The sequence below is a fragment of the Mesoplodon bidens genome (assembly GCF_964165515.1).
Source record: "Mesoplodon bidens genome assembly, chromosome: 14".
In the NCBI taxonomy this organism is placed as follows: Eukaryota; Metazoa; Chordata; class Mammalia; order Artiodactyla; family Ziphiidae; genus Mesoplodon; species Mesoplodon bidens.
The window spans coordinates 79,958,237-79,984,872 of NC_138170.1; the positions used below are offsets into that span (position 1 = coordinate 79,958,237).

Genomic DNA, 26,636 nt, shown 5'->3' on the forward strand with positions numbered 1-26,636 from the left:
GGGCTTTAAAATCTTAGAAAGAGTAACCAGCTTGGGATTCAATGGACCTGGGGTTCATTCTCCACTCACCTAAAGGTGGTTTCACATCGGGCAAGTTATACAACTTTCTGGGCTGATTTTCTAATCTGTAATAGGAACATAATTCACACCTCTGAAAGTGTGAATTCAGTGAGATATTACATCTAATTTGGCCAGCATATGCCCGAACACGACGGAAGGTAGTTTTGCTTTGTATAAATAATAATAGTGGTTCCCTCGTAAAAAAGTGGCCACCTAAGAGAACGGATGAGTTCCTGGCTGTTGTGAGGTGGCCTCAAACCCCAAAGAGCAGAAAATCATCATTTGCCAGACCCCAGGGGTTTAGTTAAATACGCACAAGTTTATTGATTGAAGAGATTAGGACAAAAACATGAAACCAAATACAGGACAAAGCACCAGAGGCCATAGATTCCCACCATGCATGTCACCAATCTTTCCTCCTACAGGGGACTTAAAAAATAAGGGAGAGGGAAGAAAAATAGGTCCTTCTTGACGCAGCCCCATCTTCAGAATGTAAAAAGCCCTCTCTCCTTTTTATCTTCCATTTACCAAATAGAATCAAGAGCAAATCCATGGCCTCCTTGTCTCCCAACAACGAACGGATAAGCCGCCCTCCTGGGAACGTGAGGCCGGGATCCTGCTAAGTAGGAATAAAGCATCCAAGGTCTGAACATACATGCCACATACTATAATGAAGCACAGATTCAAGTAACATTTACATACTAGAGTCCACGTGTCACCTACCCAAAAACATGACCATTTCACAAAACGTATACAGGCAGTAAAATCCAAATAACTGAGGTACTGGAAACACAAATATTGATGCCAAAAGAGTTCTGTATCATACAGCAATAGAAAAGCCATAAAAAAAAATTTGCCACTCGAAATCAAATAAAGCTATCTAGAAAAGCCAAATAAAAGGTTATTTCAGGGACAGAAATACTCAGAGAAAAAAATATATATAAATGTTAACTACAGCATGTAACATGTTACCCAAGTTAACCCGTAATTGAAGTACTGGCTTAATACATCACAATGTGACATTTTCCTTAATAAATAGAAGAGTTCTTGAAAATACAAAGGTGCGTATGGGGATAGAGAGCTTGTTTTATTTATATCATCCTAGCTTTCAGCTTATTTTCCTTCCCGCGTGTCTCGACTGAGGTTTTTTGTCCTAACCAGAGGAACTTCCAAGCCAAAACAGATCATACTCCGTAAAGAAAACTCAATAGCTGCCCTGTATTTTATACGTGTGGGACAACCTGCTTCGTTTCACTAGTTGCCGATAAAACAAAGACAAAATGTTTAGTTGAGATCAGAGTATTACAAAAGCTTCAGACTCCGAGAGTATCCAGGATCTCACATTATCATCTCAGGAAAGAGGCATGCCTGCAACGCAGCCCTCATCATTCACCAAAAAAAAAAAAAAAAAAAAGGAGTTGAATTTCTCTTTTCCTTTCGTCTTCCTTTCTTTTTTCTTTCTTTAAACTATGATAGCCGTAATTCATCTGGAAGTTTGACTTCTAATAGCTTCCTGCCATAAACCAATTGACACAAAACAGAATAGTGGGTTAAAGGAGAGATTTTTTTTCCTCCTTCAGGGAGCAAAGTATTAACATGTCATTTCCTGATCAGGATATTCAATAGTTTATTTAGAAGAAATGAGTTGAAGAACGCAATTAAGAGACACAAAATGGATTTTTATTTTCTTTTAGTTTTAGCACCCAGGTTTCATGTCAGTCTGTGTGCACCGAATTTTTTAAAAATGAACCCCGTGAATTATCAGATAGGTGGTTGGCTTGTTTAAAAAGAAAAAAGAAAAAAAAAAACCCTTGGCCAATGGTACCTTCCCTGAATCATGACAAGAAGTTAAATGCTAACAGTGCGATGCCAAGATGTATGTTTGAGGCAGAGAGTTTTGATTCTATCAGGATCTGCAACTATTTTGGAACAAAATGGAAAGTGGGGTAGGCAGAAGCAGCCTAACTGACAGGGGTAGTCTCCGGGGGGCTCCATTAGGCAAGAGAAGCTCCAGGGGGCTCCCGCCCATCCGACAGGACCCCGGAGCCCGCCCCCATCCCGCATCTCTGGTCCCCATGCTACATGTTCAGTCAGCTCCTTGACGGTTTTCCTTCTTTGAACCAAGAAGCCTGTGAGTGTCAGTGTCTTTCTTGCTACCAAACCAGGCGATACATGTTCCCTGGAAGAAGTCCTCTCCACTGCCCTCTCTTGCTCCTGGTACCTGCTGAGTCACTGTGGGGCATGAGCTCAGTTAAAGAAAGGGTCCAAGTTCTCTTCCATGTTGACATCCGGCACCAGCTGATCAGACACTTCCTTAGCACCATATCCTGAATTCGAGACGCTAAAATCTGTAGAAAACCAAGGATGGTCCAGAATTTCCTGCGAGGTCAGCCGCTCTGAGGGTTCCCGCCGCAGGATGCTTCGGATGAGGCACTTGGCCTTGGGCGACAGAGTCTCTGGAATGTTGAACTGGCCACGCCGGATCTTGCTGAAGAGGGAACTGGGCTCAATGTCATGGAAAGGGTACCGCCCAACCAACATGGTGTAGAGCATCACTCCCAGGCTCCACACATCAGCTGCTTTGCCCGAGTAGCTGCCATTGGTGTTCAAGATCTCTGGGCTGACGTACGCTGGGCAGCCGTGCTTGTCAGAGAGGGAGTCATCATCTCCCCGCAGAATGTAGGCATCTTCCAGGCTTTCCAGCTTGACCCGAGTCCTGCAAGAAAGGAAGGAAAACATGAGCTCATAAGGGTGCTCTGAGACCCACGAATCCCATCATTACATCTCATGTTTCCGATGACCATTCATTCATTGGCCCAGCCAAACATTACCTACTGAGCACCTTCTAGGTGCCAGACCCTATTCCAGGGCTGGGGACCCAGGAGGCAGACTTTGCATGAAACTTATGATCTACTGGGGGACTGCGACCTTCAGCAAGTAAACAAACCACAAACAGCACTATTATCGCCCCATCTTAGTGATGAGGAAGCAAAAGATGGAGTCATACTCTCAAAGTAACACCTGGGTCATGATGGGGAGACACAAGATTTGAACTCAGATCCAACCAGCTGGGAAACTCACAGAAGCTCTGTCCACAGCTTCTGGCAAACTTGTGGCGAACACAATGCAACACAGGAGCAGGACTTTTCACTCAACGGCATTTTGGCTTCGCAACAGCCCTTTACTTAGACGTAAAGGATTTTATTACCCATTTTACAGAAAAGAACATGGAAGCTCAGAGAGTTTGAGTAACTTGCCCAGAGCCTTCTAGTTGGGAAATAAAGAAAACCTGACCTCACATATTCCTAAGTCAACCTGGATGCTCCTTCCACTGCGCCAAGCTGCCTCTCTTAGGACACAGGCAGGGCCAGGGAACATTCAATCAGGAGTGCATCCCATTACCTAGTCCTTCCAAAGCCAACATCCTCATCTTCTTTCCAAGATTTCTGTTGAAGTTGCCTCCTGTCCTGCCCATCACACTCCTAGGGTCTGGTCCTTGACCTGGTACATATGTGGCTCAGGTTACCTAGATAGTCCACTTGCGCCAGCACATATGTGATTCTGTCTCACATGGGTACACGGGTGTGTGTGTGAATCTTTCCCCCACCAGTTAAGGACCACTGAGCTCGCTGATGGATGCAGGACTCTCCTGGGTACGATGGGGAAGAACAGAGGTGGAGAAATCCTGCATTAAACTCTGAGTCCCTGAAACCGACCACTCACCTTTATGCAGAGGGACTTGATATCATCACCAAGTACAAAATAAGTATGTATTCAGTGCCCCCAAGCTCCTAGCCTAGCATCCCTTCCTTAGCCCGGGGGCCTCCCAAGAATTCCTGTGTCCCTGCCCTGCTGTTCTCTGAGTGGAAAGTTAGGCATTTATTAACATTTCAGTGCTTAAAACGGACACCCTCCTCTCACTCTCCTGGCCAGAACACCTCCACTGCCAAGTCCCCATAGTTCTCAGGCCCTGTAAACTCAGTTAATCCCATCCCATCACACTGATGATGGCCTGCCACGAAGGGGATATGGGACGGGGAAGAGGGGCTAGAGGTAGTGGTTGGGACTGCATGGTTAGTGCCAACGAGGTCCTACAAGGTCAGTATCATTTCTATCCGGTGGTTCCTTCATCTCAAAAGGGCCCATCAAAGCATCTACCCTGCTGCCCTGAGGTGTCAGGAGGCTCAGATGAGCAGAGAATAGCAATCTGCTCGGAGAAACCACAGTAAGGCTTTATTCCTAAATCAGAGCCCGTGACTCAGGTCCATCCACTGCTACTTCTCTTTCTTTCTCCAACTGCAGGTCTTAGCCTTTCCAGGCAGTCACCACAGCTCCCCTAAGAGCCACTGAAGGGAGGCGAGGCTCAAGTTATTCCAAGGAGAACTGCTCGGAGCTCTCTAGAGCAAAAGGTCTGATGAAACCCTGGGCTGATTCTAAGATCCTACATTTGGATTACAGGACTTTCCAAGATCAAAGGGTGACTACTTCCTGGTCCTCATTTCCATCCATGAGCAAGAAATAGTTGTGGTCACTGGAAAAGGTGCTGGGCTAGGAAGTAGGAGGGCAGATTCCAGGCCAGACTACATCTCTTATCTGCTTGTGGCTGTGGGTGAGTCATTAAACCTCTTGGTTCTCAGCCTTAAAGCAGAGTACTGAACAAGGCAGTCCTTTTTTTTTTTTTAACTTTATTTTTTTTATTGTGGTACAATATACATAAGATACAATTTACCATTTTAACCATTTTTAAGTGTACAGTTCAGTAGCATTAAGTACATGCACACAGCTGTGCATCCATCTAGGCAAGACAGTCTTAAAGTCTCTGCCAGTTTTAACATTCTGGGCTTCTGTCATATATAGCAACACATCTTCTTTATCTGCTCACCCATATTCTATTATAGTCTGTAGTGCACATGCCCTCCTCCTCCCCCTTTAGTAATCTGTAAAAATAGGAAGGGTCTAGATGTGCTAATCTGGAATTGAGCAGATTAGAAACAACTCTCTTCTTCCTTTTCCTTCTTCTAAACTAAGGTGGCAGGTGGAGCTGACTCACACCAGCCTCACCAGATGTTCAGAAACTGGAGTGAGTCGGTGAAACCCACAGGGCAGAGGGGAAGGGCCGCAAACCACAGGCCGCAGTGGGTTCTCTCTGCAGCTTCCCCGCCTCCCCTCACCACCAGCAGCTGCTGCCCGGCTTCGGGACCAGCCAGGCTCCCTCACCTCCAGGTTCACCGTGTTGGTAGCAGAACAGCTATGGGAAGAATTATTGCAGGGCAAATAACAATAATAAGCCCTCGCATCTGTGTGACGAGGGGCTATCGTCCGGTGGAATGAGACTTGGAACCAGGGGATTCGTGTTTGGAGCCGGGTGTCTCTGCTGAAACCCTCCGCCGCTGTCTCAGCTCGTCCAAGCGGGGTCGACCATCTTCACCCACACGGCCCCCTCCCTTCCAGACCCTGCACCGGTCCTCACATACGCCGACCAAGCCCAGTCCTTCCTGGGGCCTCTGCACACGATCCTCCCCACCCCACCCAGGCCTCTGCCCGGAATGTTCTTCTTCCAGATACATGCACCGCTCAGTGTTTTCAGGTCTCTGGTCAAATAAATGCACTTGATTAAAGAGACCTTGCCTGACCCTTCTATACAAAGTAGTGCCCCATCCCAGAATCCCGCATCACCCTCATCACCGCCGGGAATACTACGCATTTACACATCCACGGTTCTGCACTGATACTCTGTATTATGCTGTCAGTGGTCGCTTCAGGGTCATCACCTCATTCCCCACCTCCAGGGGCTCCTGGGCAGGTGGCTACGGTCACTTTGAACGTGGAGAAAACCACCTGTGTTCCCTGCGGTATCTCCGGCCCCTAGACTAGTAGCCGGCACACAGTAGACACTCAATCCCTCGATCCAAGAGTGAAAGGGACAGTCACGCTGCTGAGCCCCGGGAGCGCCCGTGAGCTCACCTGGAAAGGAACAACGGCCCCTGCTCCGGGTAAAGGAGTTACACCTTCCCAGGACTATGTGGAATTCAGGTGAAGGCTCTACGGGGGCGGGCTTTGTAAATTACAACAGCTCAGGTGCCTGGCAGAGTGAGGGCAGGAGGGAGACGTGGCGTCCAAGACCTTTCAGGGGACGGGCTTCCCCACCTCAAGCTCTTCGCGCTAAGCCAATTCTAAAGCCCTTTTTTCATTCTTATCTCCTTCCGGGTCACACCCCTAGATTCCCACTTTCTCCTTCGCCCCGTAACCCCACCCCCTCCCTCCCATGGGCAGCAGGGACCCCACTTTCATCCTCACGGCTCTACGGAACCCCCCCTCCAGATCATGGACAAGGGCCTTCGAAAACGGTTAAGGTCTCCCTCTTGTCAATTAAGCCCCTCCCCAAGTTCACCTCTCTCCTCCCCCAACTCAAGACTCAGGACTCAGGAGCTATGCAAATACCTAAGGAATTTGAGGGCGGTAAAAAAATAAATTCATCAAAAAGCACTCCATGCGCCGCTGGCCTCCGCTGCTCCTAAGCTGATCCGTCGGCCCCTGCCTCCTCCTCCCTTCAGAGGCCGAGCCTCCGGCTGGGAGCATCCGGATCTGTAGTCACACGGCGTTCGGTGCGGCTGGTAGCGACACAGCCACACAGAAGCCAGGCCAGTTCCGAGTCTCGAGGTCAGAGGCCGGGGTTCAAATGCTGCCTCTGACAATTAGTAAGTGCCAAATAGCAAACACCGTCTCTGCATTTAAGCATGAGTAGGTATCTACATCTATTTTCTTTTTTAAGATTTATAAAGTCAACTTCCAAGGCAAGAATTATTATTCCTTTACGGGGACACCGTGTCTAATACTCAGAGAGGATAGGTCAGCTCACTTGTGGGGAAGACTAGTTAGCGGCTGAGCGCTCGCCTTTCTCCGGGCGGGGAGCTGAGGCCAGACCCGCACCACCGCAGCTCCGGGCGGAGGAACGCAACCCAGGCTGGCGGGGCTGCGAAGCCGTCCTCTCACGAGGCGCAGCACGCATGCACCCCAGGGTCAGGGAGCTGGCTTCTTCTGCGCAGGCGTGCAGGCATCCCCCCCGGGGTGGGCTGAGAGAAGCCTAGAAGAGCATGGGGAGGAAATGCGGCGCTCCAGGCATTCTTCTGACCTTGCCTCTCTGGGAACATCCTGAACTTGTTTACATCACTCCCAGGCAAGGGTCGAGGCAAGAAGTCTGGATTACGTCTTTAAACAAGGACCTTCCGGGACCTTCCGGGGTGCCCATAGGTCGCGGGCCCGAGCCCGGCTGGAGTTCCAGCTCTGGTCCCCACGGACGTGCCACACAACTGCAGGGCCCTTCAGAAGGTCTCTGGGGCTCAGCTTACCCCCGGGGATGGGGGGCCTCGCCCTCTCCTCTCAGGAGTGTTGCAGGGAGTGCCCAGCGGAGCGCCTGCACCCGCCAGAGTGGGAGGAAATGAATGAACAGTCTTCCAGCTTCTGAGGGCTCCTGATCAGTCTGGGGATTAGGAATTTCCAGGCAGAGAAATGGATTTTCATAAAAATCAACGGGAGCATCAGATGGCCCTAGTCATTCAAATAAACTACTCACGGGAGACACAGACAGGACAAGTCACACCCATCGTCTCGGTTTTTGTGAAGATTAAATGAAACGATGCAAGTACAGCATCTATCAAGGAGCGTAGCACAGTAAATCGGCAAAAAGTGGTGGAAACTCTAACTAACCTTCTTATTACGATAAGGAACCCACCTTCGGCCCCAAAGCCTAGAGGGGAAGACAGATGAACAAGCCTCAGGCAGACTGAAATGGACATGAATTCTGTGCCCCGGTACCTTCCTGGGCCCTTTGCACTTGTTTTTTTTTTTTTTTCTTTCCCTTGCCTAGAATGTTCTTCTCCCAAATATGTGCCCAGCTCACTCCTGCTCACATTATTCAGTACTGACTGAGGTAATCAGGATGGGCTTCATGGAGGCGATGAGACCAGAAATGGTACATGAAGAATAGAGACTCCTGAAAGTGACAAGGAAGGATGGTGGAGATTTGTGTGGCCAAAGAGCTGTAAATGACAGTGGTTATCTCCTGCAGCTTCTTGGAGGAGAGAGCCCTGAGCCCCGAGCCCCAGGCAGGGTTGATTTGGCCTGCAAGCTGCATCCCTGTGTGCATACTGCAACCTGTCCCTGGCACAGGCGGGGAACAGCCTGCTTTGCTTTCAACCTCTGAATGAACAAGGCTTACACGGGGGCAGCCTGTGTCTCAGGTGCAGGCCCAGCCCAGCGCCAGGCCTCCTGTCCTCGGATCCTGAGCCAGGTGAGGAAGCCAGAACCAGCAGGATGCAGTTCCACTCCCCACAGAGCATCCGCACCCGCCTTGAAAGCCCTGACCTGATGTCCTACACACTCTCAGCAGAGGCTTGAGTGGCTCCCTGTGGGTCACGAAATCGACCTCAGCCTCAGTTTCCCTTCTGTAAAATGAGAACCAATGGTACATGGCCTGAAAAGAGCTCTTCTAGCTTCAGATTTCCCGATTTTACCTTTCCTTTAACTCTTAAGCTATAGGGACTGCAACCCTTCCTATATAACATCTTGATATTGATATAATAATTGTAGTAACAACAACAGGAAACCACGAATTAAACATCTATAAAATGCTGGGATTTTTTTCAGTCTACATATCTTATTTCTCATAACAAAACTGAAAGGCAAATATTATATGTGCCACTTCCTAAAAAATAAGGAAAGCGAGGCACAGAGAATGAAATGTTTTAGGTCATACGTAGAGTAACTGAAAAAACTGAGCTCTAATCCACGTCAGGAGGATTCTAATGCCAGTGTCCTCTCCAAAAGACATGCTGGCACCAACATCACAGATTTACTTGGTGTCCAAGACAGAGAAACTTCTTAAGGGAGACCCTGGGTTTATGGAGACAAATATGGCCCCAGGTTTATTCAACACCAGAGCACCTACAAAACCATCACATACATGATCTAAGTGCTGTAGTTTATGAGGTGGATGGTGGTAGCTGGACCTGCCCGTTCACTAGATGAAGAAACTGAGGTACAGAAAGCAGATGTGACTTGTCCAAGGCCACCTGGAAAGTGAGTGACAGAGCCTGGATTTCCATGTTCAGTGCTCCATCCGAAATAGAAAAAAGGTATGCACAAGCAAATCATCCTTTGCTTTTAAACCTCAAAACCCACCCTGGGCTCCTAGCAGGAAGAGATCAGGACAGGGTCGGCCAGGGAGGGGCCGGGCTGGGAGTTCAGCCAGACCAAGTGGGGTTGGCCTGGACAGGAAGTCCGGAAGTCACTGAAGGCCATTCTGTGGGGTGGGTCCAAGCAGGCAAAGGGTCGAGGGAGAAAGGTCAGCCGCAGTCAGCCACAGCCGCTACTGCAAAGCCACCCTTGGCTGCCGGTCCAGTTGTCAAGCAAGGGTCCCAGCTGGGGCTACTGCTGGGGGGCTCAAGGAAGGCCTCTGAGCTCCATGGGCTGCATTTTGGTAGCCTGGCGGCCACCACTGGGACTCCCCAGGTCGCTAAACTGCCCGATAAATCATTACTCCTTTGAGCTTCTGTTTCTTGTGTGTATAGATTTTTCCAGCAGTCACCTCTGAGAGCCACCGACGCGCCAGCTCCTGGAGATTCAGTGAACAGACCTAGCACTTAGATCAAGCTGCTCACAAATTAGCAAGAGAGCAGCAAGTAAGCCAGTAAGCGAACAACTTGGGGGTAGCGGGGGGAGAAGTCTAAGGGGAGGGGGACCTAGGGAGGGCTGGCAAGTTCTAGAAGGCAGTATATCCTCTGACTGCCCTACAACACCACCCCACAATCTGGGACGTGGTGGTTCCTGCACCGCTTTGATTCAGAGAAATTTGCAGCTTGGAAAGATGAAGTCACTTGCTGGGAAACAGCACAGTTGGGAGGAGAAACCCAAGCGGACTCAAGCACCTAGGTGTTTCCACGGCACCGGCTGCCCAGCCAGGATGTAAAAGCCTGTGTAGCTGGCGTGCAGACGCACGTTCGTGTCTGACTCATCAGGGCCGTGGTGGGATTGGGGAAGCCATACCCCGCCTCCCCTCCCCATGCAGCCTGCCTGCCGTTGTCATAGGAACAGCCAGGAAATCAAAGGGAGGCGACGCAGCTCGGACTCCTCATCGATACTCCATCTACCTCTCGCTCCCCTGCATTGAGACCTGGGTCCCCGAGGTTCCCCCAACCCCAGATCAGTCGATTCAGCCTCTCAGGAAAGCTTCCCAGGCAATCATCCCTGCTCCATGCTGGACAGCGCTGCCCCAAGGGGCCACCAGCCCAGTTTCTTCCAGGAAGAGGCAGGCACATCCTGAGGTGCTGTTTCGGTTGATTTGGGGCCCAGAACATTCCTATCCATGCCCCATTGGTGGGGTGAGGGCAGGGCTCAGGCCAGTCCCTCCAGCCCCGCCACCCCCAGCAGCGCTGTGAGCGGCTGGTCCACACACTGGGCCGGACGGGGATGCTTCCCTTGGCAGGGTCCTAAACTGGGGCTTCCCCAGGTGGCCTGAGCAGAGACGGAACAAGTTCAGGGAGTCAGAAAACCGGGTTCTGCTCTTGGTCGTGTCACTAACACGTTATAGGACTTTGGGGAAGGACCTTCCCCTCCTGATTTCTTTATCTGCGAAGATAAAAGGGTTGGATTTAAATCCCCCTCCCCTCCCCTCCCCTCCCCCCCCCACTGCCTGAGTCCTGGTTCAGCATCCTGAAGTGGATGTCCATCCACAGTCCATCCCTCACACACACTTCTGGAATCACAACGTGACCCCGTCCCAGCCCTGACTAGAAAACAACTTCAATGGCTCCTCCTGAATTTCAGATCAAGTTCAAGGTCCCAGGCATGAGGCCAAGGCCCTAGACCTCTTCAGCCTCATCTCCGCCCCCACCCCGCCCCAGAGTCCCCTCCCCCAGCAGTCCCTCCCCACCTACTGCTGGCACTTTCGGGACCCCTCCCCTTCCCTCCTCCATCGCCTGGAACAGCCCTGTGAAGGAGCCCATCTCCTCCCTGACATAACCCTTCTCTACACTCCACCCCATTGTTGGAATATCCTCTTCCTGCTCGCAGATAGCTCGCTAACGCACACCCTTCCTCTCTGACGTGGTGGTAAAAATAACCATTGCGCCGTGTCTTCCATGAGGTGAGGACTCTGGTATTGAGTCTTGTATCCCCAATACCTAGCAGGGCAAGTAGTGCATAATAGGTGCTTAATAAACGTTTGCAAGATAGTGTGATTCTCATGTCTGTGAGATGCCCCCAGCTCTAACCTGCTGTCTAGAGCTCAGGGCATCTTGGCGTGACTGCTCAAGAACTGCAATGTCTAGAATCCAAAGAAATTTCCAATAGACTGGATTCTGTCCATGGTTTAGAGAAATTGCCAAGAGGGCTGGATAAAGGACGTTTAAAATTTGTTTCCATCCACTGTCTTCTTCCATCAGTATATTTAGGGGATTTTTCTTATAATATTTATGCCTCCAGGGTATATGGGGCTATTCATACCCCCACTGAGTCAAATGTCATACATTCATTCAGCACTTATAATGCCAAGTCCTGTGCTAGGCAAGAGGGTCCAAATGATAAATGGACCCCAGCTTATAGTTCTGCAGAGGAAACCAAACCCACTCCGTAAAGTGGAACAACAGGACATATTAGGATTGCCCGTGGGGTTAGTTAACTGGTGGCCGAGTCTATGTCTGCCAAGACTGCTCAGAGAAAACCGAGTCCTGAGCTTCACGTAGACTCCAGCCGGCCAGGTCCTCATGGTATTCACTTGTTGCCTAATTGCATACGAAAATTCCTTCTACGAGTTGAGCACAAGGGTGTATTTTATGTGGCATCTATTTCTGCAGCTAACGTGGCATTTGAGGACCTAACCTTGGGAGCCAGGTCTCCTGGGTACAACCCCCAGGTCTGTGCTGACGGGCTGTACGACCCTGAGCCTCGGTTTCCTCATCTGTAAAATGCTGATAACCATAGCAGGAACTCACTTATTGGGTTTAAATGGCTTAACTTAAATATAGTAATTAATTCAGATGAAATTCATTTAAGTGTTGTAGTTAGAACAGGGCCTGGTACATGGTGGACCCCAGATATTATTTCACTAAAATGTAAGTCCTGTGAGAGCAGGGCTTCTGTCTCATGCAGCATTGCGGTATCTCCAGCACCTAGAATAGTGCCAGGCACATACCACGTGCTCCATAAATATCTGTTGAACAAATAAATGAATCTACAGGTTGCTGGGGTATGAGGCTCACAGCCATAGCGGATGACGGACAGCAGTCATGACACGTATCTTTTTAAGTCCCTGCAGTGCACCAGGCTCTGTGCTGGATACTCGAAGTTTATTATCTCCAACCCATGTCAGAGAAGGCAGGCCAAGGTCAAACGGTCAAGTGCAGGAATCAAAAATCTCACCGCCGTGCCCTCTGTTCCATTTGCCTGAGGGGTCCCAGTCGAGCCCATGAGCTAATTTATTAAGCCCCAATAGTAAAGAGCCCAGCCAGAAATCCTGCTGGGATTTCCTACTATTTAGTCTATCTCTAAGCACAGAACCTTGAGGAAGCCCTCTCCTCTAATTGTGACCTGAAGCCCTTCATAAATAAAATGACACCCACCACAGACCTGGATAATCGTATCTCAGATAAATGTCACTTTTGCATAAATCATTAAATCAAGATGGGAATGATTTGTTACTTGATGTGGAACTCTGTAAACAGTTCTCTTGAAAAAACGTGTCTACGTGGGAGAGCCTAAGTTTTGGTCATTCTGGGCTCCCATCTGGGCAATGACCGAGACGACCATTCGATCAGTACATTCCCTGCCCCTCTCACTCTGTCATTAGAATCCAATCTGAGTGGCTCCTACTCAGTAAAAGGCATTTCCAGTCATTCAGTGCCCACCATGTTCCGGAACAGTGCGCATGACACAGCCTCTGACCCCGAGGAGCTCCCAGGCCAGCAGGAGATGAGGACAGTCTGCAGATGCACACAGACAATAACGACAGAGCGGGAGACGCTATGACAGAGGCAAGTGTGGGCGCTGCCGGAGGGCGTCACCGACACATCCTGAGAAGAAGGATCTGGGGAGAGGAACTTTCCCTAAAGATGGGCCTGATGTACATCAACATGGTCAACATGAAGAAGAGAATTCCAGGAGTTCTGGCTCCTTCAAAGCAAAAAGGCAAGGTGTTTCCCTAAAATCCAGTGAGCCTACAACTTAATGTAAATCACTATGAATGAAAGAAAGCAGAGTCTGGTCTCCAGGGCTCCAGTGCCTGCCCTCTGTACTTTGTTAGATACTGAGCCCCAAGAGAGGTGAGAAAAACCAGAAAAATCTAAAGGGAGGACTACTACAGATACTAACACCTGGGAAAGAGAGCACTGACCTCGGCTGGTGTGGGAGGGAAGAGGCCTTCACCCCACAGGGAGGTGCAGGTCCTCTGGTGCCTGGGCAGAGGGCTTTTGTTCTACCGAAAACCCCAGGCCGCTGGGTTCCTACAAAGAGTCCCCTCTGGCAGAAGTAGGCAGGCACTGATCGGCTTCCACAAAGCAGAGGAAATGAGACCCGTGACGTCAAGAGATAAAAATCTTCAAACCGAAGAAGAAACACGTACAGAAGCCGTCTTCTCCTTCACATGGGGTATTTCTGGGCAAAGAAATGTCAACACTGAACTGTGGTTGGGGGCAGGGAGCTGGGATGAGGGGTGGCAAGGGAGAGGAGAAATGCAGCTGGCAAACGGGGACTGCTGTAGGCACAAGCCCTGCCCCTGCCGCTTTCTTCAGGTGGCCCCGCTGCAGCCCCAGGATGCACCAGCTTAAAGGGCTCTTTACGTCCTGAGTCAGCAGACTGGCCCCGTGTCACCCAGAGGGCCAGACAGCAAGTGCAGAAGAGGCTAAGGACAGCAGCAGGATCTCGTGCTGATGGCCAGCTGTGCACCCAGCATCAGGTTCACTGCCATTAATTCACTTAATTTCAGGAGCAAAGTCCTCTCGTTATGATGAGGCAATGGGGCAGAAGAGGTTAAGTAACTTGTCAAAGTTAAGGTCATGAATAAGTGCAAGAGGAGAGACTGGAATCCAGACAGCAACTCACTCTCCACGGGCATAACTGGCCTTGTCCCTTAGAGGCTGGGATTGAACCATGGGCCTCGAGGAGCAGACTGACCGAGCAGATCCCTCTAATCCCAGAGCAGGGCGAGAGGGGCTGGAGGACGCAGGCACACCCTCTGGGAATTTGAGCACTGCTCTTTCTCAGGTTCAGGGCCCCAACCAACAGGGGGCCCCATCTACTCACACAGACCGTCTCAGATTTTACCACAGGAACTGGGGATGCAAAGGGTGTGTCCAGGGCGAGTTCAATCAGGATAGGGGTTTAACTTCCTCAAAACACAAGCAAAATGACTGAGGCTCTGCCCTGCAGAAACGTCTCGGCATGGAGGAGAGGCAGCGGCACAGTGGCCGGCCCAGGCCTGCGGGGGCAGGATCCCTCATTCCCTGCCTGTGCTTTTGTCCACTTTGCCTGTGGTACATCTCGTCAACCTTCTAGCCCTTCTGAGCATCAGGTTCCACACCACAGGTACTTGACCTGTCAGGCGCCCTCATAATACGGATCCAGTGATTATAGTTAAAGAAAAGAAAGAGGAGGATGTGGCTTAAATCGGAACCCTTGCATCACAAGGGCTCCACCTTCATGGAAATGGTTACTGCATTCTCCACTCTCTGGGACCTGCTCCCCCAAAACGGTACCATTTTATCAATGACTCTAGGAGCAGCTGTCGATTAGTAAGTGCCTGCCTGCCCTGTGAGTCACAGAATCATCTCACTGAAGTCTCACAACCACCCTACAGAGATGCAATTATTATTTCTGCTTTGAGGAAAGAAAGTGCAGCTCAGAAGCATGAAATGACTTAATCAGGTAGCTAATAAGTGGTAGAGCCAGAATTTGAATCTAGCTCAAATAAAACAGAATAGATAAAATAAAAATAAACAAATAAAACAGGAGCAGAAGAATCTGAGGTGCTGCTGATTCAACACAGAGGCAGAAGGCACCCTAGAATCAGGGTTAATAGAACATTGGGTGTCATTTGTATATGATGTCTGCAAAGCCACCTGTGGGAAACTGGACTTGCGGTGATGACAGTGCCATTAAGAATGTTCCCATGTGTGGCCATGGACTCAAGAGTTACTGATGGTCCAGAATGGAAAATCTGTGCATAAGACTTCAGCAAAAAAAAAAAAAAAAAAAAAAAAAAAAGACTTCAGCCCAGAGGCAGGTCTCCTTCTGAACCACGTGGGGCACAGCCAATTTCACTACGTAATGCTTTCACCTTCTATCACTTTCAAGATCATCAAGGAACAAGAAGCACATCCTTGAGAGAGAGAAGACTTATGCAAAAGAGTGCAAAAGAGGGGCTTCCCTGATGGCTCAGTGGTTAAGAATCCGCCTGCCAATGCAGGGGACATGGGTTCGAGCCCTGGTCCAGGAAGATCCCACATGCCGCGGAGCAACTAAGCCTGTGCGCCACAACTACTGAGCCTGAGCTCTAGAGCCCTCGAGCCACAACTACTGAGCCCGCGAGCCACAACTACTGAGCCTGTGTGCCACACTACTGAAGCCTGTGCGCCTACAGCCTGTTCTCTGCAACAAGAGAAGCCACAGCAATGAGAAGCCTGCGCACTGCAACGAAGAGTAGCCCCCGCTCACCGCAACTAGAGAAAGCCCGCATGCAGCAACGAAGACCCAACACAGCCAAAAATAAATAAATTAGTTAATTAATTTTAAAAAAATAGAGTGCAAAAGAGGTGTCTGGTGATTTGAAGCTTAATAAAGCAGTGCTTCCTAAGGTCTCTTCTACGCCCCGCCCCCCCATCATAGAACCAAGGCATTAAGGATCAGAAAACAGACACAGACGCCATCGCCTAACTTTTCAAAAGTCTTTCAAATTCAACCCATTGTTTCTAACTCTTCGATGCTGTCAAGAGAGGAAAAAGCTTTAGTCCTATTGAAATACCTATGGATTAGGTCCTATTGATTAGGACCAAAAGTGAAGGCTGCCAGCAGCATGGCCCCAAAGAGATCCCAGGGCCCCTGACTCCTATTCTTCTCAGGAAATACAGGTGAGGTTGCCACACAGCCACCGTGCAGACCAACAAAGAGACTCTACCATGAAACTCGGTGGCCCGTGGGAACTAGAATATGCTGAGTGACAAAACCTGTCTCACAGTCCCAAGTCGAGAGGTTAAAAACCAAACAAGATGGGGCTTCCCTGGTGGCGCGGTGGTTGAGAATCTGCCTGCTAATGCAGGGGACACGGGTTCGAGTCCTGGTCTGGGAGGATCCCACATGCCACGGAGCAACTGGGCCTGTGAGCCACAGGTACTGAGCCTGAGCATCTGGAGCCTGTGCTCCCCAACAACAGAGGCCGTGATAGTGAGAGGCCCGCGCACCGCGATGAAGAGTGGCCCCCGCTTGCCACAACAGGAGAAAGCCCTCGCACAGAAACGAAGACCCAACACAGCAAAATAAATAAATTAATTTAAAAAAAAAAAACACGATGAAAGAAGGCCACTAAGCATTATTCATCTTTTACAAAGAGTTGATGGTTGGGTGAAAATTAAAAAGGTCCTGTCAGCTACTGATGAAAACATTTAGAATGTCCTTGAAAAGGAAAGCAGCAACCTTCTCAGAGCTGCCCAGACAGATACATGTCGTGTTCAGCACAGCAAGTTTGCTGGTACCTCAGCATGGTTCGGGGAGGAAGGAAGGAAATGGAAGGAAATAGAAGGAAATGATAGGATTTCTAGGCTAGCTCCATCATTGAACTGGTTGTGAGACCCTGAGCAAGGTCACCTAGCTCCTGTGTGGCCCAGTTGCCTCACCTGTGGCATGGGGAGTTCTCCTTCCCCCCAGTGCTCCTTCGGGAGGCTGGGCTGCTCGGGCTCAGGTGCTCAGACATGTTGGAAACAGATGAAGACCAGCTTCCTACCTGTCACTTAGGTTGTCTTTTTCAGAAGGAGAATGCTCTTTGCAGTTAAAAAGGACTGAGCTTTGACACGCCTGCTCCAGTGGTGTCCTGGTTTCACATTCACATGAGATGCCTCTCTCTAGTTCTTTCTAGAAAGGGTCTGCTCTTCTGCATAAGTCAAACATAACTCCAGACTGAGCATCAGAGCCCCACAGTCCTCGTGTTGAAAGCGTCTTACCCGTGGGTATTTCTTCCCCAGCCCCTGCGACATCGAAGACTCTGGCTTTGCCACAATGCGCTGACCCGCCGTCTTACATGTCTTCCCGTAAAGGACAAGCAGGCCTGGGGGAGAATCCCTGCCCCAGCAAATGTGAGGTCGGACTCAGCCCTTATCTGCTTCCAGACAGCTGTGGGCTCTGCGGTGAGCACCCTCACCTCTGGGGCTCTGCTTCTTGGTGGCAAAACCAAAGGGCTGAAGCATGGAACCTCTAGCGTCTGCTTCTGCTCCCATATCCTGTGACCTGGGAACATCCAGCCTACTGTGACTCACCTCACCAATCTGTGCCTACCACGGCTGTGCTAATAAGCCTGGATGGGTCACCCACCCCTCGTCCTTGCTGATGCCTGAAATTCCTCTCTAAAGAGACAGAATCAAAGATGATGTTTAAAAATGCAGATCCCCATGACGGGGAGCACTGATTGTCCTGACTCCTGGTGGCGGCCAAATGAATTTCTTGAGAGCTGACTTAACAGAGATAATATGTCCTTATTTCTGCTCTTCCGTGTCTGTAACTTTGAGACTTCGCCATGCTACACTTCGGAGCCCTCATCTACCCGATGGACATGCTAATACTCACCTCTCCAATTTGCAGAGAGAATTAAGTGTGTTAAATGATAACCTTACGGTAGGAGCTTATAGAGGTCACCAAATTTTACCTCTTATTTTTGTAGTTAGAGTTATTAGATCTTCAAGGATGGTGAAACATGGAAGGGCAAAGAGGATACCTCTGTCAATATTCTGCTGGGGTGAGATGTATATTTATCTTTCCATATGAGAATATTCAAAGCAGCACATGCCTGAGTATGGGAACTCGGGAAGACCTTAGAGCCAGTAGAACTGAGCCAGGACAATAAAAGGATGAGGAACTTGAGGCCAAGGGGAAGGGACCAATATAAGGTCACAGAGTGGAGTAAAGGCAAAAACAGGATAAGAACCTGGGTCTCCAGGCTCCAAGGGCAGACACACCTGAGCTGAAAGAAAAGTAACCATCCGCCCCACACTCTAGATCTTCGAATAGCGCCCCCCGACCTTCTTTAGTTTGTTAATAAAGGTAAATGCCATCCACTGTCAGAGACCGGGATATTGGCCACCACGGATTCCTATGATACTCCTTTATGGGTAAAAATATGAAACAAGAATCAACTTCTGTGGGTCCAGGAAATCCAGGGGCCCTCTGCACTTTGTATACTCAGCTGGATTATAAAAGTTCATGAAATTTTTCCATTTGGGTTAAGTAACCACAGGCCCTTTGACCTGTGCTTCCCAGACATTTACTGCCCGATTAGCTCAGACCATGAAGATGGAAAAACCAAAGCACACACCACGAGGTCTCTCTCATTTGGATGCCATGAGACTTCTATAAGCAATCGCCTACATATACCACAGCCCACTGGGATAGATGGCCAACTAAATGGAAGATGGAAAGGTGTGATAGTAAATCTGTTCCCGACAGATAAAAGGTAGCCCCGAAATGTTCACTGAGTGAATGAATGAATGATGTGCACTAGCCTTGTATTCAGATGGTCCTTAATAGCTTTGTGACAATGGAACCTTCACTTCAGTAAACACTTGGCTAACAGGAGCTGAGGATGCCCAAGGCAGTCACGAGAATTCCATGACATCATGTATGCCGAGCCCCTGGAACAATCCTTGGAATAGTCAACAATGGACGTAAATCAGCTGCTTCCACTTCTCTAAAAATGCACATTATTAAAAAGAAAAAAAGTAACTTGAAAGACTTTTTACAATCAAAGTCAGCTGGAGGAGAAAGCAGGGCCCCAGTGGGACCTGCTAAATAGAATGTAATGAGTTAACGGAAGAAGCATGAATGAAGCCCAGATGCCTAGCATCCTGTCCGGCCGTCTCCTAAAATAACCGAGACCTTCACATTGCCAGGCATGTGCACAGGCAGCTTCCTCACCTGGAACATTGGTCCTTCCCACATTGCCTACAACATATTCGTCTTTCAAGTCTTGGCTCCACAATCACCTCTCCTATAAAAACTTTCTTGACTCCCCAATTCCTAGTTAGAACTGACATCCCAGCCCCCAGTTCCCATCTGACCCAGTACATAAGAGTAAGTAGGGTCTGTAACATTTCCTTTATAGGTCATTGACTAGCTAACGCAACTTGATAGTCACAGTACTGAGACTTGTAATTCATACTGAGGAACAGACTTAGGAAATATCTATCGAATGAGTGATGAATGAATCACAAACAACTGATGCCAGGCACGGAGCTTTCCGAAGGCAAAAAGCTTCTCAAAATCTTGCCTTATTCACACTGAAAATGCCACACAGGCTGGCAGCCACCTTCAGAGTTCAAGACACCAAGACAAAAATAACTACTGGGTCACAGAATAATCTGGCACTTGTGAGCATCTGATAACATCTCTTAGAGGAGCGGCAATTTGCTTTCCAAGGGCACTTCAAACACTGCGATATCCACCTCCCTTTGTCTTTCCACGCTCCCTCCTCCTCACCTGGATGGCAGGCAGCAAAACACAATGTCCACTCCAACCTCTCTGAGCAGCCTGCTATAGTACACGGGCCTGGACAGGAACGAGACTCACCTTTCTTCGTCCTTAAAGATAAATTTCCGCAGCTTGAGGTCCCGCAGCACCAGCCCCCCGTCGTGGCAGTGGGCCACCGCTGAGGCGATCTGGTAGAACAGCCTGGCCGCCTCCTCCTCCTTCAGCTTCTTGCAGGTGCGAACAAAGGAATGCATGTCCCCATAGCTGCGCTCAAAGAACACATAAGCTTTCGTCTCCCCCAGGATAATTTCGGTGATTTGGTTGATGTTGCTGTGGGCAGACAGGCAAAAGCAGGGGGCCAGGGACTCCTGATAGCAGCTGATATCAAACACCTAGGGCAGGATGAACAACAAGACCAACAGTCAGAGTACAACCAAATCCTGTACAACCGAGTCACAGAATGTGGATGCCTCCCATAGACATGGGCCAAACTTGGACCCAGACCACACTGGCCTTGCCTCCTACCAGCTGTGTGGCATTGAATAACTGGCTTGACCTCTCTGAGCCTCCGAGTCCTCATGTGCAAAAGGGCAAGTGATTGACTCACCGTGTCGGGAGGATTATATGAGAAAACGAAGGTCAGAATGCTCAGCCAGATGTAATACAATATACAAGTTGTGTATCACAATTTGTGTATCGTATTACACAAACTGTATACACAATTACACAAAACAAATCACAAATAAGTTTATGATTTTTTTCTCTCTATCCTCATCCCCTCTGTTTATAGAAAAATTAAGGCAAAATTTGAAAGGGACCCATCCCAAAGCTGCACAGATAACACCTCATTTACCTTCAAAAAAAAAAGTACACCGACACTATACAGCTACAGCAACTGTATACAACATATTTTGTGCTGCATAATTGGGTTGTACAGCAGTATACAACATAATAGCAATTAATAGATTAAATGCGTAGACTGAAGGTTACCTAATTCAATACCTTCATTTTGCAGATGTGGAAATTGAGGCTCAGATAACAAGTCAAATCAAGCCCCCAGTGGCAGAGCTAGGAAAGGACACAGTCCTTCTTATTAAGAAAGCAGACACGCTCCTTTCTCTCTTCCCTCCACAGATATCAAGCTCAATGAATCAGTTATGCAATGATTTTCTATGAATCAGAATAAGCCTGTGAAATGCCACCTCATTGTGGGGTTATTTAGAAAGAAAATCCATCCTTGGTACCTTTTGGAGACAGATCTAAGAGGAATTAACTACTACAGGGATTTTCCTGAGGTTACAAGAAAACGCCTTCATTCATTTCAAGAGCTCCACTAAATCAGGGATACAAATCTCTGGGTTTGGAATGTGGCTTTCCTACCCGCCTGGGAATGTGAGTATGATGAGTCTATCTGGTGCAGCAGAAGTGAGGGGCAGGCTCCAGGGTTCCTTGCTGGGAAGCATGGGAGGCCGGGATTGCTCTAACAATACACTGAATGTTATCGGTTCACCATCACTTAGCTTCTTAAATTTCTTTTTCATTAGTTAGACCATACTCTCCTTGATCATCATTTTGCAGTGTGTGTGGGAAACGCTGGCCTAGAAATCATCAAATTTGAGAATCTAATCCTGGCTTGGCCACCAATAACCTGCACGAGGTGGATAAAGCACTCAGAATCACTGGGCCTCCCTCCTCTTCAGAAACCAGAGACATTGATTTAGAACATGGTTGACCTTTTGGGGGTCCAGATCCCACATGAGAATCCGATAAAAGCTCTGTCCCCTTAGCTGACAATGACCACTCAAAAGCATGTATAACATTGGATTTGTCTTAAGGGGATTCACAGGCTTTCCAAAACCCAGCCAGGGACACAGGATGCTACTTAAGAATCCATGAGTTAAGTCTCTCTTAGCTGCAAAAAACAAACCCCCAAAATCTGTGAGTCAAACCGGCCTCCTAAGAACCTCGGGAGGGCTGGTGCGAACCCCAGCGAGGAAGCAAAGTAACGTTGTGAATGAACCATAATAAGGCATCTCAGGAAAGTGGCACAGCTGCTGCCACTATAACCTAGAATTTAAGAATGAATACTTCAGTGTCTCCAGAGACCACAAATCACACCCTGATACTGTCAAATGATGACCTGCGAGCGGTGACCTCAGAGGTCCGTTCAATTAGGAATCTGAAATGCTTGAGTCAACTTTAACACCCAGACGGCAGGCAGCAGAAACCCAGGAAAGCCTCAAAAATTTCCCAGAGAGTAATAAAGGCTTTGCAGTGGCTAATGTAAACACGGCGTTATATAAGGATGCTGGGATCTGAAGCACCAGGCTTCAGGCTGTGTCGCCAGTACTCATGGAGTTATGATTATTTATAACATGCTTCCTGCTTCGAGCTGCATTTTAAAAAATAAAAGGTGATTTTTTTTTTTTTTTTTTTTTTTTTTTGCTCAGTACCTTTAGTCTATTATCCTGTCCTGCTGCTGAAAAACTGGATGGACATTAAAATTTAAAAAAAAATCAAACAATTCATGGCAGCTTCAAAATGCAGCCATACCCTTTGTAGAAGAGACTAAATTAAATTCCAAGATGGTGGACAGAGTATGAAAAATAAAGCAAGTACTTACGTTTTCCCAAATGGGTAGGAACCAAACTTTTATTAGTAGCTATAACAGGCATTTATGGGCTTGGATTGGTATTTAAACCATCACCTGCAAGTGCAAAATCAAGCCATAAGCCTGGTTGCCAGCTTCTTTTAAATGTTTAATTTGGAGCCTTAGTTATATAATGTGACAGTTCAGATAAGGCAGAGATTAACCCATCATTCATAGCCTTTGCAAAAAAAAAAGTGCCCATTTTGTTAAGATAGTAATTATGTCAATCTGCACAGTAGCTACAAGCATTTCCATGAAAACAGTAAGCTAAGAACCCCCTCAAGTCCCCTTCCTTCGTCTGCCTAGCTTAAAGTAGGCACAGGGAGACAATAAACAGGCATGATTATTTTGGTTAAATGACCCTCCAGTCTCTCTCTTCCAAATTATGTCCTACAGAATTCTACAGAGTTCTCTGTAAGTGGCATTTTACATTGGATCTGTTTTTGCAAAGACTTTTTTCTTGGGTCAACACAGAGCTAGGAGATACGAACTCTATATTCTAAGATGTCAAAAGGAACTGGAATGCAGTGTGTAGATTTCACTGAGCCTTGCAGTAAGCCAAGAGTCCACAGTGCATACGTGAGGGTAGTTCATAGAAGCAGCCTTATAAAACCACTTGGAGCTTCCTAGGTTATATACAACTATGCTTGCATAAGAAGTCACCCACATCACCTCTGGTAAAAAGGCAGGCAAACAGAAGCTGCTGTGTCTTAAAGGGATGACCTCTGTCAAGCAGAACAATGATACTGCACTTAAATCCACTTGCAGCCGCACAGTAATTGGTGAGGGGCTGATTCAATCTTTGCAAGAACTGAACCAGCCGATTAAGTATAGTTTCAGGCCAGAGAGCAAGTCTACGAATGACACTATAAGGTCAGCCCAAAGTGAAATATGTCTTGAAAAATCTGAAGGGAGAAAGAAACAGCAGGGGCCAGAGTCACCTCTGCCTTTAAACAAAGAAATAGCGGGCAAGATGCTTCTGCAGAATTTGGCGGCAGAGTCCCTTGACTTAAACGCGTCTCCAGCCTTTGAAAAATATTAAAATGCTCTACCGAAGTTTAGCAAAAGGAGTGAAAACACTCACTGCTGGGTGATTGTGCATATTTCATATGAGAGTGGCAGCTCTGTGGAATTCATTCATTTCAAAGGATGACTACCCCATTGTACAATGTTGTAGGTCTTCTGAGAATTCAATCCAGCTCTGAATAGCCTACTGAATTTTGGTTAACTGGGAATAGCTGCTCTGAGTCTCAGTAGCTTGGAGAAGGTGCAAAATATCCAAATGCTCAGTACAAGCAGAGAGCAATATTTAAAGAGTCTCTGATTTTCCCCTTTGGTCTGAACTGAACAATTGCAAAACAGACTGGAGACCCTTCACGAAACCCATGTTTCACAATGAAATACTCCAGTCCCCTATGAAAGAAAGCAAGTTCACAAAGCAGCCTGTGGTTGATGGTAAAAGTGTGATGCATTATTTTTGTAGCACAGCTGTGCCGAGTGCCCATTTCAAAGACATCAGGGGTTCCCACTCCTTACTACATCCTTACCTCCCTCCCCCCAAAAAACAACAGTGAGCAAATCTAAAATTAAGCAACAGTGAATTCTTGATCTATGTCCAATTCCTGGGTAGCCTGCTCTACCGTCTTCATTTTTTGTTTGTTTGTTTGTTTTGCAACTAGTCTCCTGCTCATCCCCTTGTCTGGAGCCCTGTGGGCGCACACAAAGACACACAGACACACTCAACACAGACACCAACCAGTTCAGGGTCAAAGACGAAAAGGAAAGGAAAGTGCCCATCTCTGCATTAGCAATGTGAATCCCCGAGGCTCCAAATGCTGGCCTCTAAACCATACAGGCAATGGTGTGTGCTGGGGGGTGGAGTAGCGGGGTCGAGGGGGGCTCCGGCTCGGAGAGCTGGAGACGAGAAGGAACGGAGACAAGAGGAAACGACCCAAAGGATTCACAATTTCCTGCACCCAAAGGTGCGCTGGCGGCTTTGATTTCCACCCCCAACCCTCCTTTCAAGGCTCCTGGCAGAAGAAAGCTCTTTGTGAACTCCTTCCCCGCGCTGGGCCCCTGGGCTCAGCCAGAGGGGACACCTTTGTGTGTCTCTTTGAAGGGGCACCTACGGAACAAAGGTTCAACACCTGCACGCTGCTGAGAACAATGGCTGCGAAAGGAACCAAGTCATCAGCGCCTTAAAATTAGCGGGGGATTCCCTCCTCGGTGCTGGAAAGGGGAGGGGGCTGGACCCAGGGAGCAACCCCCGGGCAGCGGGACCCGGCGTCGCGCGGAGGAGCTCCACGCGCCTTTGGGAGCACGCGTGGCCGTGGCCCCCGCACAGACACACCGCGGGCTCTCCCCAAAACGCCCCCGCCGCAGCCCGCCGCATTGCCCGCAACGCTCTAAAAACTTCGCAACTAGTCGAACAGGAACAAATAAATACATAACCCCAGTTAACGAGACCACGGATAATTATCCCGCGAATCTCCCTCCCCCCCCCCCGGACTGCAGGGCTCGGCAACCTTCCGCCCGCTCCGGCCCCCTCCAAAAGGCCGGGGGCATCTTCTTAAAAGACAAAAAAAAAAAGCAAAAGCAAACCCCGGGCTCTTTACCTTGCACACCAGCTCCTCTCCGCTGTGCAGATGCACGGCACGAAAAACGTGGTCTCCCTCCAGAGGTTCCAACAATAAGTATTTCCCGATGCAAGAAACGCAATGCGACAAGTTCGGAGTCTCAGGCGGGCTCGGGGAGCCGAGGTTCGGGCTGAAACTCTGGCTGGGTTCGGCGGACCTTATAGACGACAACTCCTCGAAATCCTGGGTTTTGTTCCGCGATCTCCCATATCTTGCTATTGTGATGGGGGTAGACCTGTGTATGTTCATGAGTGTGAGGGTCGCACTCGACAAACAAAAAAACCCGCTGGAGAGACGAGTCGCTGGCGAGCGCGTCTGCAGGCGCCTCGGTGCCACGGATTTTAAAAGGGAACGAGAGGGGAGGGGACGGGAAGGGGGCTACGTGGAGAAAAGAGTTAGAAGCCCCCAAATGGGCGCCGCCGGGCACCTTGTCTGCTCCGAACCCGGCTCCCGGGGGTCCTCGGTCGGCAGCAACTCGGGTCCTTTTGTTACCCCAAAGCCGCCAGCGATTTGCAGAATCTTCGCACTTTTAGTTTCTCTCTCTCTCTCTCTCTTCTTCCAGCGTGGGTCTAGACGAGTAACCAGATTGCTAAGGTGGGGAGCTGCAGCGCCGGGTCTCCCGAAGCGATCCCCACGCAGGCTTCCGAACCGCAGACGGGGCGGAGGAGCCCGGCTGTAGTTTGTGCAATCTTCGGGGAGCGCACGGCCGCTGCTTGGTCTCAGCGCGTTAGAAACCAAACAAAAAGAAAAAGGAAATAAGCACGGGTACCGGCTCGCGCTGCACCGCAGCCAGAATCCGCGCTGCACCCCCTTTTTTGGTGGAAAGGGTGGGGGGCGTGGAAGGGGGGGTGCCGGAGAGGGTAGTTACCTACGTTTTAACTGTAGATGGCGTCTGAGGCTTTTCCAAGACCGCAAGAGCTCTCCAAAATTTAAACAAACAGACAAAAAAAATAGCAAGGGAGCATTTAACTTAGAGCGGTCAGCGCTGCCAACAAAAGATTGCAAAAGCTGGGCACAGAGTTGTGGTCCGGGCACAGGTACCGCGGCAAAGCCCAGGGCTTGGCCCGCCGGGCGGAGGTCAGCACCGGCTCATGCTGTCGCCGCTCCCTCGCGCTCCAGATCGTCCTCCGAATAAAGCGAGAAGTGCGGGCAGGGACAAGGGTAGATCAGTGGTCTCCGATTTCCCCGGCACGAGCTTCCGGGGGTCCTCCCGGCCCTGGAAGGGGATGCACCCCCAGCCCGGTCAACCCGCGCTGTTCCTTTCTCGTTCGGTAACTGGATCTCGCCTTGGAATAATTTGCAACCACTCCGTCTCCCCCTACCCTCAACCCAAATTGCCTGGTGGGGGTTGTTTTGGAGAAAATTGACGGCTTTTCTTCTTCTTTTATTTTGTTCTTCCCCCAACCGGAGGTAGGAGGAATGTGTACTTAAAATTGAAGGGGACGGCCGACGGTGCCCGAGGCCAATCCCCGAGCTCAGCACGCCCGCATCTCTCGGCGAGGCGGTATTAATAGTTACTTACGTGGCCGGGGATCTCGGAGCGAGCGGGGCCGTGTGTGCGCGTGTGTGCG

At 49.1% G+C, this 26,636-nt stretch overlaps 1 protein-coding gene across 1 annotated transcript; it reads right to left on the reverse strand.

Moving 5' to 3' along the window:
- Positions 1-365: 365 nt before the first annotated feature.
- TRIB2 (tribbles pseudokinase 2) lies at positions 366-26,526 on the reverse strand. The gene is made up of 3 exons (XM_081254554.1): positions 25,045-26,526; positions 19,879-20,171; positions 366-2,776 (listed from the first exon to the last, which is right to left on the reverse strand). The coding sequence occupies exons 1-3, from the start codon at positions 25,312-25,314 to the stop codon at positions 2,308-2,310; spliced, it is 1,032 nt and encodes a 343-aa protein (XP_081110680.1). The 5' UTR covers positions 25,315-26,526; the 3' UTR covers positions 366-2,307.
- Positions 26,527-26,636: the final 110 nt, after the last annotated feature.

Excerpts from the sequence above, each read along its gene's own strand:
- TRIB2 (XM_081254554.1), bottom strand. The coding sequence starts at position 25,314 with ATGAACATACACAGGTCTACCCCCATCACAATAGCAAGATATGGGAGA. Across the intron at positions 20,172-25,044 it reads GAGAGGAGCTGGTGTGCAAG|GTGTTTGATATCAGCTGCTA; the intron begins GTAAAGAGCCCG and ends ATCCTGCCCTAG. Across the intron at positions 2,777-19,878 it reads ATCTTTAAGGACGAAGAAAG|GACTCGGGTCAAGCTGGAAA; the intron begins GTGAGTCTCGTT and ends CCTTTCTTGCAG.